Genomic DNA, 15279 nt, shown 5'->3' with positions numbered 1-15279 from the left:
TAGTATAGCCATTTTTGGTGTACCATGTTGACCGTACAATTAACACAAGACACACACCAACACACTCCTTTTCAAGCCGTCGTTGCCGTTCTTCTTCTGTTTCCTGAACGCGTCGTTGCCGCCTAGTTGCATTCCTACGTTCTTGACTGCTGAGTGAACACGTAGACATAGAGTCTTCACTGTTCAAAGCGATTATTACATTCCATTAGGAGTCGTCACTGATTGAGGACGATTCAAGAGAAGCGCGACGCGCTCGTCTAGCTGTATCTTGAGCGCGCCGTCAAGCGAGACGCTGTTTACATTCTTCATTTGTCTCTGTAGCCTGCTGTTGTTTCCTGGCTCCATCGAGACGGCGTGACCTTTCTTTCTGTTTATCAGGACGCATAGTGAGTGCCTCAGCTAAGCAAGCGTGAGCATTTATATACCAATCGTTTTCCTCCTCCTCTCAACTGCGAGCACCACCACTCGGTAGCAGTGCGGCTCCAGCTGCAGCGCGCCGTGCCTACCGGCTGCTGCCACCCAACAACTCTACTTGGTAGCACATCTCTCGCAGTTGGTATGACGTCACAGCCATCTGGGGTCATTAAAAGTCAAACGTGCCTACCGACCGTGGCTACGCTAAGGGCTGAAAATGGGAGTAGTATTGCTTTCGCAATAAAATGTGCTCCCCAGGTGCACCGGGGAAGCTTGCGTGCCGCGGAGACACGGTGGAGGACGGGGCGCTTCCTCACGCAGAGGAGGAGGGAAGGCGTAAGGCACTGCTAGGCATAGCCGTTATGAGGGAGAGCTTTGAGCACTCACCCTCGAGACTGCCCGTGGCCTAAGGCACTCGCATACTCTCTGCATGGTGGAGCAGTCCATTCTGAGGGTGCGCTGCACTATCCCCCCTATTTGCTTTAGCAGGCTTGCAGCAGCATTCGTGCACGTGTCTTTCTAACGTGGTTCTCCTAGTGTGCCGCCATCGTTACCAAGATCTTGCTGGCCCTAGATTTTCCGTGAACAGCAATGGAGGATCCTCCTTTAGGAAGTGTGACACAACCGGCACAGAAGAGGAAGGAAACGGCAATAATGCTAGAAATTAAATGAGACATTGTATGTGAGTACAAGGACAGTGTAAAAGGGTACAACTTGGGGTCACGCAGCCAACAGTATTGACAATCATCAGCGATGCGCTCTAGGTTGAGAATGAAAGCGATGCCAGTGCTGCCCATGCAATGGACGACAGCCGGAAAAGGGTTCAACACAGGGCCTGCAGAGACTTAAAACAGGCGCTCCATTAGCGGTTCTTGAACGCCTGTGCAGCGAACCTGCCATAGGTGGCCCGATTTTATCGGAGAAGGCGAAGAACTTCGCATACCTCCTGTGCAATACCAGTTTCCAGCCTGGTGGTGGTTGGATTGAACTGTTCAAGGAGAGACATGGAAACGTCTACAAGGTAGTCTGAGACAGGATCGCTCGATGTCGATGCTAGGCAGAAGTGGCTTGAGGAAACACTGCCCTGCATCCGAGAAGCATACACTGACCCGGACAATGGGGACGAGACTGAGCTGTTTTTCCAGTTGCTACTGTCAAAGACGCACGCTGTCAAAGGTGATCCCTGTAAGGGCGGCAGGCAAGGCAAATTGCGCCTGACCGTTTTCCTGTGTGCCAACATGGACAGCAGCTACAAGTTCGCCACCTTTGTCATAGGGAAATCCAAGAATCCCCGCTGTTTTCGTGGTGCCGCGAGGACCCCAGCTTGCTACTGTCATAACGACAAAGCATGGATGACGCGTAAACTTTTCCGTGAGCAGCTGGTCGAGTTTGATCAGCGGATGCTGTGTGAAGGCAGGAAGGTGGCATCGATGCTCAACGATTGCACTGCGCACCATACAGCTCACAAGCTCTCGCATGTGGAAGTTATTTTTCCTCCCACCTAACACCACTGCAGGCTTGCAGCCTATGGATACAGGAGTGATTGTTTGCTTAAAGGCACTGTATCGCCGACGTGTTTTGAGCAGGCTCGCGCTGAACCTTGACATTTCCGAGGACGCCGACTGGCGCCAGACTTGAAGCTCTCGCTCCTGATGGCAGTGCAGTTCATTTTTGCAGCATGGACTGAAGGAAGCTCCTCCACTATCATGAACTGCTTCGGGAAGGCGGGCTTTTCTGGGGATGCCGCTGACACGAAAGGTCGCAAAGCTTCTGCCGACACAGCGTTGACCGAACTTTGTTTTTTTGTTGTTGTTGTTGTTGTTTTATTTTTTTTTTGCTGGTCCTCAGTGAGCGGTAGTGACGATGGCGCATCGGGACTCTAGCAATTTTTACATGCCGACAATGCAATCTCGGCAGATGAAGAGCTGACAGACAAGGCTGTCGTCGCAGGAGTCACTGGCGTGGAGGGCGGTGATATGGTAGCAACAACGACAATGAAGCTGAACCTGTGCAGGTTGCGTCTCACCAGGAGGCTTTGAGAATGATCGACTTCCTGCGGGACTTTGTTTTTGCTAAGAACCTTCCACTGTATTATGTTCAGCAGTTGGATACCCCGCAGAAAGATGTTGGCCAGATTGCCGTGAAATGGACAACACTTGCGGATTAAGGATTTCTACCCGCTACGAAATAAAGGATATAAGCTACCTCGTCCTCAGTAATGTGTAGTTTATAATGTTCGCTTTTTATTTTTTTATTTGGCCTAACCCAGTTAAAGCAATATTTCCATGGCACTTCAATATTGTTATAAATGGGTTTTCAGTTCAGTTGAGTCGTTCAGTCGTGTCCGACTCTTTGTGACCCTATGGACCATGTCACGCCACGCTTTCTGGTCTCTCACTATCTTCCTAACATCACATAACTTCATCTGCAGTGCCTCGAGGATGCCATCTAACCATCGCGTTCGCTGCCTCCCCCTTCTCCGGCGACCCTCAACCTTTCCCAACATCAAATCTTTCTCCAGTGACTCCTCTCTTCTCATCAGATGACCAAAGTAGCTGAGCTTTAACTTTAGAATTTTACCCTTCAATGAGCAGTCAGGGTTTATGGTCGACTATATCGACTGATTTGATCTTCTGGCCGTCCAAGGAACTCTCATGTGTCTCCGCTAGCACCACAATTCAAACGCGTCAATTCTTCAGCGATCAGCCTTCTTCACAGTCCAACTCTCGCATCTATACATGACAACTGGAAAGACATATAGCACGAGTTATACGGATCTTGGTTGGCAGACTAATGTCTCTGCTCTTTACTAGGCGGTCAAGGCTAACCATTGCTCTCTTTCCCAGAAGCAGGCGTCTCCTAATTTCATGGCTGCAGTCTCCTTCCGAGGTAATCTTGGAGCCCAAGAAGAGAAAATCTGTCACAGCTTCCACTTCTTGTCCGTTGATGCTCCAGGACTTGATAGGGCAAGACGCCATGTTCTTTGTCTTTTTAATGTTCAGTTTAAACCCAAACTTCTCACTCTCTTCTTGTACGCGGATCAGAAGTCTCTTGAGTTCCACTTCACTTTCTGCCATTAAAGTGGTATCATCCGCATATCTAAGGTTGTTGATACGTTTTCCAGCAATCTTCACTCCAGCTGAAGACTCGTCCAGACCTGCCTTTCTCATGATGCATTCTGCATATAGGTTTAATAGGCAGGGCGACAGAATGCAGCCTTGCCTCACTCCTTTATCAGTCGGAAACCATCCAGTAAGACCATGCCCAGTTCTAATTGTGGCCTCTTGCCCTTCATACAGGTTCCTAAGGATACAGATGAGGTGAATTGGAACTCCCATTTCTTGGAGAGCTTGCCACAATCTGCTGTGATCTACAACGCTTTCGCATAATCAATAAAGCAGAAGTAGATGGATTTCTGGAACTCTCTTGCTTTTTCCATGATTGCAAATCTGACAAAATCCACTGCTTGGTCACAGATACGGCTGTGTGATTTGTCGGCGCCGTGATGACTCAGAGCTCAAGAACTCTCTGCGAACTGGAGTTCTGGGTCACTGGACGGTTCCTGCCTACCGTATGACCCTGACTACCCAATCCCAGCAGTCCTGTAAGCCTTGCTCTTGGCACTTGGTGACAGCCTTAGTTGCTTATGCACCATACACCCAGGACAACCAACGTTCTTGTTGTTTGAGCACCTGGCGCCACCTTCTGATGCACTGACTCTTCTTGGCCTCTGAGATTGGCACCCACAGAAGTGGCCATCACCAATCATGGATACTGGAAGTGTTCCGCTAAAATTTTGTCAGCAGTTAGCTAGCAGTTTACAGAATTTCGCAGCTGGTACGGGTACATAACATCAGTCAGAAGACACTGATTCAATTGTTGTAACTGATATGAGAGATGCTGTATTGCTAAATGGAGTTTACTTTTCTATGGGAGCGTACATCATCTTGATTATTCTGTTACAGCCCATCATTATAAGTGGATTGTGTGTGCATAGTGCTACCCAGGCTGTTTTGCGTGATGGAGTTGAAAAAGGGGGCATAGCACATCATCAGGAAAATGCAGTGGTAGCTTTGCTGTGCCATTTTGGTCTTGTTGTCTCAATCCACGAATCGTGTCTGTTGCAGGTGGGCATAGCAGGCACCCAGTCTTCTGCGGAGCCCCCGCCCCCACCACCACCCCCGCGAGTGTCTGGACAGGCAGTGAGCGAGCTGATCGAGCGCATCTCAGCTGGCGCCAACCCAGTGGCCGTCACAACGTCCATGCTGGCCTCCTTTGCCACCAATGTCAACCTGGAGCACCAGAAGCGCCTGCTCGTGGAGCTCACCCAGGAGGTGCGCTGAGATCATGCACCAATATTGATGTCATGAAAGTGATGTGGTTGGAGCAGTCGCTCTAGTCGAGCCCAGGATCTGGTTTGTGGCTGGCTCAGTGTTGAATGGCTACCAAAAGGCATCTACAATGCTTTTGCTACATCATGCCCTGCAGCCTCAATCAGTGGGGAAATGGGACATGTTCAAGGTTATGACGCGATAGCATAGGCTACCGGCCCTCATATAAAGCCCCGTTTTAACCGAGCTGTATGAACGTGCCTGCATGGCCCAGGGGTAACGTGAATGCAAGGGTCCATGCAAACTGGATCTTGATCTGATTTCGGTCTTTTAGTGAGAGCCGGACGAAACAATGTACCTGTAATAATAGAGGTTTCACTCTAATTTAAAACTTATGTGAAATTTTATGTACCTGAAAAGTGCAGCAGGAAACATTTATTATCTTTTAATTTTCGGCACGTGACAGCTTTAGTTGGTTATGTGAGAATGAAAATGATCATTACTTTTCCTCCATCCTGCTCTAATCATCAGTCACTCATTATAACATTTTGCTGATGTTGGTACAACCTATTCATTCCAGTGACATTTGACGACAAAAACAATAGGCTGATTGCTATACGAATTTTTAGCGTTTATTATATACTAGAACAGGAAAGAAAACTCGCTATTGAAAAAGTTGAGTAAGAAAATGTAGTCGTCTTTTTTCTGAACCCATTTGAACCAGTACAGCCAGGGTCGAACTGGTTTGATTCGGAACGGAATGTGTCTCCGGAGCCGAACGAACCTGAAAGGTGTGAACCTGAACCAAACACAAAGAAATTTCGGTTCGATACCCTGTGTGCAAGACATTTTTGCATCTGTTCCATTTCACACGTGTTAACACTGAGAGTAGCCAGGTGTGGAAAGGGGTGGCAGTGTCGAGGTAGGGGTTTAGGAGGATGCATGGGTTACATGGGGCACGAATTTGAGGGTTATAAGTTTGAGTGCACAGTATAATGTTGCTAAGAGTGGCCAGCCACAGAAGCAGTCATGAGGAGGGGCAGGAATTCGGGGTGGTGCAGCACTGACAGTTTTGTAGTAACCTGATGCTGTGAGTAGACTTAGGATTGAAGTTAGGGGTGCAGAGGTGGGACACTGACAGTTTTGGAGGAGCCACAGGCAACAAGTAGTTATTGGGGTTGCAGTGTCGAAGTATGCGAGTGCAGTGAGCAGTCATGAGGTAAGATGCAGTGGGTGTGTGGCATGAGCGCTCGGTAAAGGCCCATTCACACTTACGACTCGCTGCGGTCATGTGACCGTTTTGGTCGAAAAGCGACAGTCGCAAATGGTCGCATCGGTCGAAAAGCGACTGCCGCGGGTCATTCGAGCACTGCTCGATTTCCCGCCGTGCGACTGCTGGTCGCAAACCGCTAAACCAATCAGCGGCTCTGCTGACGTGAACGTAAGTTAGCTGTACTCCATGTGGTGAACAGTCTAGGTAGACACGATGTGGAAAGCAATCCGCAAGGCGCATTCGCAAGTGCGAACATCGGTTACTCTCTGGTCGCATGAGACAAAATCCTTCTTTGCGATGGCAGAAGGACGTCTCCCCGTTTGTTGCTGAGACACTAGAGATGAGAAAAATATTGAGTATAATCTAGTGAACGAGCTCCAAGGAAGAACAAGCAAATACAAGCATGATCAAGTGAACGAACACTAAGGAAGAACAAACAAATGAGAGGAATAAACCAAAACATACACACTTGCAGCTGTCAACCACCTGGGGATCTTTAATGTGCGCTGACATCGCACAGCGCACGGACGCCTGTTAAAGGGACAGAACAGTGGAATTTAGGTCTGAATTTTTTTTTCTCCGCAGTGGAAAGATTGATGTCTAAAATGTTCTATTCCATTACGGTTTTGTTAGAAATGCTGTAGAAAATTTTTACCGGGAATTTTTGGATCAATGTTGTCCGATGCTGGAAACCATGAGCAGCGACCATGATGATGACAAGAGGTCGACAAAAAAGTCGTACCTGAAACAGATGTAACTTTCACTCGCCAGACTGTAATCAGACATTTTTTTGCGTAGAGTAACGTCCTTTTCAGTTTCACACTCAATGCTGTTACGGCTTAATAACGCACGCCCTCGTCGACGAAAGTTTTGTGGGCACTGTCATTGCCTCATTCATGAAATTACAAACACTGTGGCGCCATCTAGTGGCAAAACCTGAAAGAATACATCTCGCAGTGCAAACGCAGGGGTGGTTTTTATTTAAGGACGCACTGGAGAGAGCACAAAATGTAATAAATTATGGCAAGCACTCCTAGAAGAAAAAAGAACAATGTGCAGCTACGAAAATCAGCAATATTTTGCTGACATGTAGTCACGTGGGGGGCTACACTAAAAGTACTAGGGTTTCTCCGCCAGATAATGCCTCGGTTGTTTTTATGCGATTTTCAATGGCAAATTAAAATTGTAAAGCCTCTTTTCTTTGATATTGTAGTGCTCGATCTGTACTGCATGAGGCAAGATGTTTTCGTCTCCACCATAATTTCACGACATGTTTTGACCAGTGTTCTGTCCCTTTTCATCTCCACCATAATCTCATGACATATTTTGTCCAGTGTTCTGTCCCTTTAAAGATCCCCAGGTGGTTGAAATTACTCCGAAGCCCTCCACTACGGCTCCTCTTCTCTTTCCACTTTAACCCCCACCTTCCTTCCCTTACAGTGCAGTTCAGGTGTCCACAGTAACAAGTGTGACAGATACTGCGCTTTTTCCTCCCTGTGAGCCAATTATTATTATTATTATTGCAGCTGTCAACACGCTGCACTGCTGTTGCCGAATTTCAGCATTAGAATCAGAATCCAAGGATGCAACATCGTCTTCTGATATGCTGCTGTTAATAGCGTCCAACAACTCTACTTCAATGGCAAAACACCTGAATGTTTTTTTGTGAGCAAACGCTGTTCCCGCGGTTGACACGCTGCAGTCTGAATTTCAAGGGCTTTTGAAAAATAGCCACCATGCGGAAGAAAACACAAGCCACACCAAAAACAAAAATATTAGTGTCTGAAGCAGAAACTAGGTTATGCAGCACCTCCGTTATGGCACTGGTGTTGCGAAATTTGAAATTCGAGTTTTTCTATCACCGGTGATCGAATCACAGTGGCTTGGTAACGAAAGGGTTAAGATGCGTCAGCAGACTCTGTGGCTTGCATGCGTATAACGTCGTAGTAGTTAAGAAAGGCGAACACACAGTTTTGTTGAAATTTAAACATTCAAATTGTTAAAGAAGCGTTGGCAAATGGCTCATATCACATTCGCATTGACAGAGACGCGCCGGAATGTTGGGGAAAATAGCAGGCATAGCAGCTTCTTTCAGCATCCACCTGCCTCTAGGAATCCTGACAATTTGAACATTAATGACATGTTTGTAGCAGGTGACGATATCGTTGGGCTGAAATTGAGGGTTCACACGCGTACATTTTTTGACTTGGCCTTGAAGTTCTCGTGCAGTATTGCATTCAACACCTTACTGTTCTTTCGAGGCGTGAAAAAAATGCTGTTTCTCTGCACTTGACTTTTAAGAAGCATATTCCGTTTGGCATTCCAGCAGACTACATGTCATTGTCTGCCCTCAGTGCAACTTATGACGTTTACTAGAGATGCCCTAAATGCGTGCCTGTATCCATGTGAATCGTTGCCTGCCAACACACTGGAAGCAATGAGATGACTGCAGGCACCCATCCTGGCCATTTGCGGCGTGTCGACTGGCTCCCTACTATGCTAGCAGACGAGATGCACGGGGCACCATGGGCGCTGCAGTCGGTTTAGGATTCCCTGACACAGACCGGCGATCGTTTCGGCCCACTCCTTACCACGCAGTTTTCTGCCTTGTCTCCTATCTAAGAATGTTGATTCAGTGCTCTGATACTGTAAAATGAAACTGGTGTCCTAGTTCACTTCCATATGAAGTGCTTCCCACAAAATGACATCATGGCACATGAGCAAACTGGGATCATGAGTCATTTTTCTTTTCGAAAAAGGTTGTTTTTATAAACAGGGCCAATCACATGGCTTAGCAGCTTCAATGGGAAACAAGATTTATGAGGTTAATGCAGCACTTATGGGAGAAAAAATAAAGCTAGCTACAAATCTGCAAAGCAGGCTGCGCAGCCTGTGGAGAAATTGAGAGAGTAAAAGTGTGCAGCGACAAGTAGGGATGGGGAGCAACTGCCAAAAGTTTGCGACATTGGGCAGCGTGAGTTGGGGCACGGTGTGTGCGGTTTACTGCGCTTGACTTGTGCCCATTCCTTAAATGATGGAAACAGTGGAAGAACACGCTGTATTCATCAAGGCAGGCTTTTGTTTTCACATGAAATCAGACTCTGTTGTATTCGTAGCCAGGTTGCATTCACGCTAAAGAGGTACCTTCACAAGATGTAAATGAGATATTTTATTTGAAAAAAAAAAGAAAGTTGCACAAGTGATAAGGGAGGCATAAACAATCAAACGGCATCTTCAAGGCCATGTCATCACCACGGCTGATAAAGTAAACATTTTTGCCTGTCTGAGTGACTTGGGTCATCTCTACTTTCTCTTTGTTCCATTATTCTGCTGCCTGGAGCATATATTACTATACTATGGCTGCTATTTTGACTTCATTAAGCCACTATCATATCGTCTGTCGCTGAATTGATGTTACAGCGAAACCTCATTACAGCGAACAGTTAAAAAATCAAAAAATAGTTCGCGATATCCATAATTCGTAGCATAAAATTTCATAGAAAATACATGCAAGAGCAGCAAAATTCAATCAGAGAAGGCACAGCACCTCGAAGGGTGCTTACTTGAGTTATGTCCATTTATTTGCACGCAAAGAGCTGCGTTATCGTGGCCTGCTTTTTTTGTGTTGACCGCGGTTCGTATCACGCCCTGTTCTACAGTTTGCAAACACTCAACAGGGGCAAACCCATTGCCCTCAATAGCACTGCAGTGGCGGCGGAGTAAATCCAATGCAGCAAGCGCTTCTTGTGAAGTCGGAATGTTCTCATCGTCTGCGGGATCTTCAGAATCTTCTGCAGCGATTTCGTCCGTCAGTACAGCCGTAGTCACTGCGATGTCGTTGCCGCCTACAAAGTCTTCTACAGTCATTGTTGCAGGCATGTCACCAACAAGACTCAAAAAATTGTTCCAAGCCTTTGCTTCTGCTTCGTCAGGATTGTCCCTATTGTCACTTGATGCATGGGCCTCTGCTGGAACAAAACCTGCATGCTGAAAGCAGTTTGAAATCGTTTTGCTTTTCACGCGGTCCCATGCCGCTTTAATGCTCCCAGCACGTCGATCTTCAAGTCCGGCTTCATGTAAAGCTTCACGAGAAGAGTGCCAGTCTCCTCTTGTAAACTGCCTTGAAGGCCGATTTTATCTCGAGCTTGGTCTTTAACATCTGTGCTGCTCTTTTTTTTTTTACGTGCCTCCATCACAACACTACGCACACCCGCGCACCACACTCGACACGACCACCGACGCAGCCTCCACCGAACGCACGCACGCACACTACGACCGAGACGCCACTGCTAACACAAACGCAAAAGACTCAAAAAGGCAAAAGCAACATTCGATCGTGCTGCTGCCGCCGCTGCTGAAGTGGCGCTGTCAGCGCCTGCGAGGTACTAGTCGTGAACATCTGCTGCGCCGCACAGCATACTTGTGGTGCAACGAAGCCTACTTTCTGCTATTAAAATGAGGTAGTGCTTGGCGTCATGAAGTTCGTTATATCTGTTTTATGCCGAACCGCGTTTGCTTATTTCGGAAGAGTCAATATATTCAATAATTTATTACATGCGTGTTCATTATATCGAAGTTTGACTGTACTACCAGGTTGCTGTAACCCATGTGGGTCAGTATAGCCAGTCTCCTCACCGCGATGACCCACTCATTAGTGTTCGACTGCTGATCTCAACGACACAGCTTTTATCACAGCCACTGCAACAGCTTTTTAATGGAGGCAAAAAGCACGACACCTGTGCACTTTACAGTGCCAGTGCATATTAAAGAAGCACATGCGTTAAAAATTTCCAGAGCCCTCTACTGCGGCATCCCTCGTAGGTTGAACCCCTATAAACCACCATAACCATCATAACACCATAAAATGGTGTTTCATTATAGCCGGGTCTTGATTATTGGCCAAAATTTCATACAGACATTAATGATGTACAGTTTTTTCCTGCCCCGCAACGGTAGCTCAGCGGTCAAGTCGCTTGACTGCTGATCCTGGCCACGGTGGCTGCTTTTCACTGGAGGCAAAAAAAAATAAAAAATGGCACCTGTATATAGTGTGATCAAAGAAGAATGCCAAGTGTCAGTTCTGAAGTCCTCCACTCCCTCTAACCAGAGTTGCTTTTGGATGCTAAACCCTGCCAACCGAATTATAATTTTTGCATCCTAAAGCATGAAAAAAGCAGGATTGCACTCCAGTCATTTTGCGTTGTCCCCATTGATGCTTGTGGTCACTTGTCCTCTGCCTTTGTGTGGTGCAGGTGGAAGAGCAGAAACGGCTCATTGAGCTGCAGCGTCTCCAGGCGATCCAAATGTCCATCGGCAAACCTGTGGCTTCAGAGACTCCACCAGCCGTCCCCTCCGCAAGCCAGTCACCACCAGCTGCCGAGGCCTCGGGCATTCCCTTCCTGGACGGCTCGCTGCCCACCGACACAGGCCTCTCATTTCTCAGCGGCACAGGGACTTCCTCGGGCGGCTGTAGCCTGCCATCCAGTCTGCAGGAACTGCTCAACAAGGTCAAGGTGCCGCAAACCCCTTCGGCCGGCATTGGCGACGTGCTGGGCTCTCTGCTGGCACCAGCGTCCCTGCCGCCGGCGGTCGGCTCGCCTCAGCAGCAGGCACAGCAGAGCCCGCTGGCTGCGGCCAAGAAGACACTAACGGAGGACCCCATTGTGCGTCACTTCGCGGGTGATGATGCCACGCCCGAGTCGGACCCAGAGGGCGGCGGCAGCCCGCCACCGCCACCGGGCATCGGTGACGTGACGCCGCCCGGCCTGTCATCAGCCGGTGCTGCGGCGTCGCGCTCGCCCGGCACGCCTACCAAGGACGAGCTGGTGGTCGAAGAAGCTGCCCGGCCACAGGATCCACGCAGGCGGAAGGCTGCTGCTGCTGCTGGTGTCGCTACATCTAGCCCCGGCACACCTGTCGCCACCCTGTCTCCGGCCTCAACAGGCGGCGGCAGCAGTGGCAGCCAGCTGGGCGCTAAGTCCGCTAGTGAGCTGATGGAGATGGCGCGCAAGCAGCTTGAGGAACTGGAGGCGCCACCACCTGCTGCACAGCCAGCGCCACAGCCCGTGTCAGTGGTTGCCCCTCCAGCCATGTACACAGCACCACCCATGCCAGCACCAGCGGGGATGGCTCCACCAACGGGGATGCCTCCGCCAACGGGGATGCCTCCGCCAACGGGAATGCCTCCGCCAACGGGGATGCCTCCGCCAACGGGAATGCCTCCGCCTACGGGGATGCCTCCGCCAACGGGGATGCCTCCGCCAACGGGGATGCCTCCGCCAACGGGGATACCCCCACCAACTGGGATGCCCCCACCAACTGGGATGCCTCCGCCAACGGGGATGCCACCTGCGGGCATGGCGCCACCCCCTCCTCCAGGCTCTATGTATGGCCCACCGCCGCCTGTCGACACCGGGTACACACCTCCACCTGGAGTGATGCCCCCCGGCGTGGTGCCCCCAGGATACCCGCCACCTCCGCCTCCTCAGTGGGGCACTGCAGACCCCTACTGGAAGAATTCGGTGCCCCCTCCACCCCAAACCGGTTGGAACGGCGGCCGCAGCAGCGATTACCGCCAGCGAGGGAGCTCCGGATGGAGAGGGGGCCGCCGAAATCAGTGGGACCACTGAGTGCGGAGCCCAACAAAGAAGAGCCGTCAACATGAGGAGCACTGGCCTGCCAGGAAGGGGGCTTCTACTAATGCTGCGCTGGCATCGTCACCACACAGGCCATTTTGCCTCATCACACCATTCTGACTGGAAAATGTATGCAGCTCTCCAAACCTGCCACACTGCTGCCACCCACCAGCGCACATTTGATGGCTGTGGCCAGTGAGCGTAACATATAGTTGAACTAGGCAGCCATTATGCGCTGCACAGCGATGCTGGCTGCCGCCTCCATTTTTCGATGCGCTTCTGCGTGACCAGCCCCTTATTTTCTTCATGGCAGATGTGCTATCTGCAGCAGAACACTCGGTGTGCTATCTAGATTTGCATGGGACTCTAATGGATTGTGCTGTTCTGAACATAGAGGAGCTTTGCTTGTTTCTCTCATTATTTCATATTGTTGAGCTTTTCCAGATGTTCTGGAGGCATTGTTTATGTAGATAACTCCTGTGGATTTGGCTTTGGTTGTTTTTGTTTTTTTTTAACTGATGCTTGTTGGAACAGTAAGACCAATATTTGGTGCAGCCTATGATTGAGTTCCCTGCACTAGAAAAAGAAAAAACAAAGAGGGAAAGAACATGAGTGTGTGGCATTGCTCGCAGTTTTCTTGCCCTGTCCTGGTGTACAGTCATAAATGGACAACAGTGCTGTTTATTGAAAAATGTGCAAAGTTGTGCCAGACCTGGCATCATGTGCTTGGAGATTGTGTGTACACAGTAGCATGCCACGCTGTTCACGCACTTCTGGATCAACACCTTTGAGCACCGCTGCATTGCTGAAGAGAATGCGGCACCTTTCTACGTGTCATCATGTCTTGAGAAGCGGCTCAGGCCGTCAGTTCTCACCCCAGTGCGCTCATGGATGCACCATGGGTTCTCTCTGCATGCCCTGTACATAGCTCGCCACTTTCATCCTCCTCCTCCCACCAACTCCCCATTTCGGTGCCTCACAACTTTTAATGTAACCCCACAGCATCGTCATTTTCAGTACCATATTTTAACTGAGGAACAAAATAAAGAGGAGAAAAACTGCGTTGGAAGAGAATCGAAAAGAAAAAAAAAAAAAAGGCAGACTAGAAACCTACCTGCAGAGTCCTTTGCTTTGATGAGCTGTGTCCCTCGTAGCTGTTGGCTGCACCAATTCTCAGGGAAGCAGTTCATGAACACGACACACGTGGTAAGCATCTGCTAGCAAAACACACCAGTTCAGAAATGAATTGAAGACAAACGGGAAGCACCTGGAACGAGTTTGTAACTGCATCACGCATTGGCTGAGATGAAGCTAACATCGTTTACTGCATTTCAACATGCTAGGATCTTTTTTTTTCTCTCAATGGGTTGGCAAGAACCTTCACCAGCTGCCCACCAACTTTTGTCATGGCAAGTATTGCACCCGATTTGCGACCTTTGAATAGTGCTAGGATGACAACTGAACTGCATGCTCTGGCTAAATTGTCCACGTGCCAAGGCAAGCAGTTTCTGAAAGGCCTGTGACAGACTGCAGCATGTTCAAGTGAGGATGCTTTGTTGCCAGCAGCACACTGTGCAGTCTGCCTGTGGTAAGTGGGAAAATAAAGAGCTCCCAGTTTCGTCCAGTATAGGCTGCAACACACTGAAGATGCATTTGCATGACTCCCAATGTGGGCTTTTGGGAGCACTACTAGCTATATAGATTAAAAAGTGGACCATTATTAAGAAAAGCACATGACTTCAATTTTTTTTGAAAGACAAAATCTGCAATTCAGCTGTAACAGACTTTATTGCATTTGTCGGAATTCACCAAATGAATACATTGCAAAAAAACTTTTTTTTCTGGACTAGCATGAATGTACAGGGCAACCCTGCCCAAAGGCAGTGATTTATGTGAAGCAAGAGAGGGCATTACATTGCAAAGTAATTGGACACTGTCTGCGAGAGCCAGGGCTTTCAAAGCAATCTGTACAAAAATAGCTTGAGATGGCACCAACAAAAAAAAAAGGGGGGGGGGGGGGGGCATGAACGCTTCTGTACATGTAATGGGGGGTGGCCACCTGCTCTGGCTTGTGGTTTATGGCTGTTGTGCAATTGCAGGTGCCGCTCCCTTCCTCTCCAGTGTGGGGTCGCCAGTGCTGTGGTAACATAGTGCATTGTTCTATGCTGATGACTCGCAATTTTTCTTCAAACAAAGCACGTGCAGCACTCCTGTGTAGCTGAGTGTGTTCTTGGAATAAAAACCAACTTGTAGCTGCATTGTACTGGCCAGCTGCATCACCAACTCCACAGAAGTAATGCACAACCATTGATTGCCAAGTAGATACAAATGCATCACTGAATGTGGCAAACATTAGGTGCTTCAGCTGTGGAATGTGCAGACCGTACATGGGTGGCGAAGTGGGACTCAACACACCAGCAACGCCAATTCAAAGCCACGGAAACAATGAATCATACATGGCCGATTAGATGCCCTCAACTGAGAGGCAGGTTAACCACCTTGTTCCATCAGGCTCGTTATCCTCTGCTCATCTGACCCCTCTGCCATCACCAGCTAGCTAGCCCTAGTACCATACCAAACCTACTTTGCAGCAGTACCGTGCCTACACTACTTATACCAACATGTG

General features: G+C 48.8%; 1 protein-coding gene across 3 annotated transcripts in view; it reads left to right on the top strand.

Moving 5' to 3' along the window:
• pps (protein partner of snf) overlaps positions 1 to 14609 on the top strand; it is a 127733-nt gene extending 113124 nt beyond the window's left edge. For 2 of the 3 annotated variants that reach the window (XM_084602535.1, XM_084602534.1), the window contains exons 26-27: positions 4542 to 4748; positions 11271 to 14609. In XM_084602535.1, coding sequence (XP_084458661.1) covers positions 4542 to 4748; positions 11271 to 12647 — 1584 coding nt within the window. In that variant the 3' untranslated portion in view covers positions 12648 to 14609. The remainder of the gene's footprint in view (positions 1 to 4541; positions 4749 to 11270) is intronic. The other variant, XM_084602536.1, reaches the window with a different exon arrangement.
• The last annotated feature ends 670 nt before the right edge of the window (positions 14610 to 15279 follow it).

Source organism: Amblyomma maculatum, chromosome 4, assembly GCF_055883805.1.
Source record: "Amblyomma maculatum isolate TAMU_Amacu chromosome 4, ASM5588380v1, whole genome shotgun sequence".
Classification (NCBI taxonomy): domain Eukaryota; kingdom Metazoa; phylum Arthropoda; class Arachnida; order Ixodida; family Ixodidae; genus Amblyomma; species Amblyomma maculatum.
This window is presented reverse-complemented; position numbering and strand designations above follow the sequence as displayed.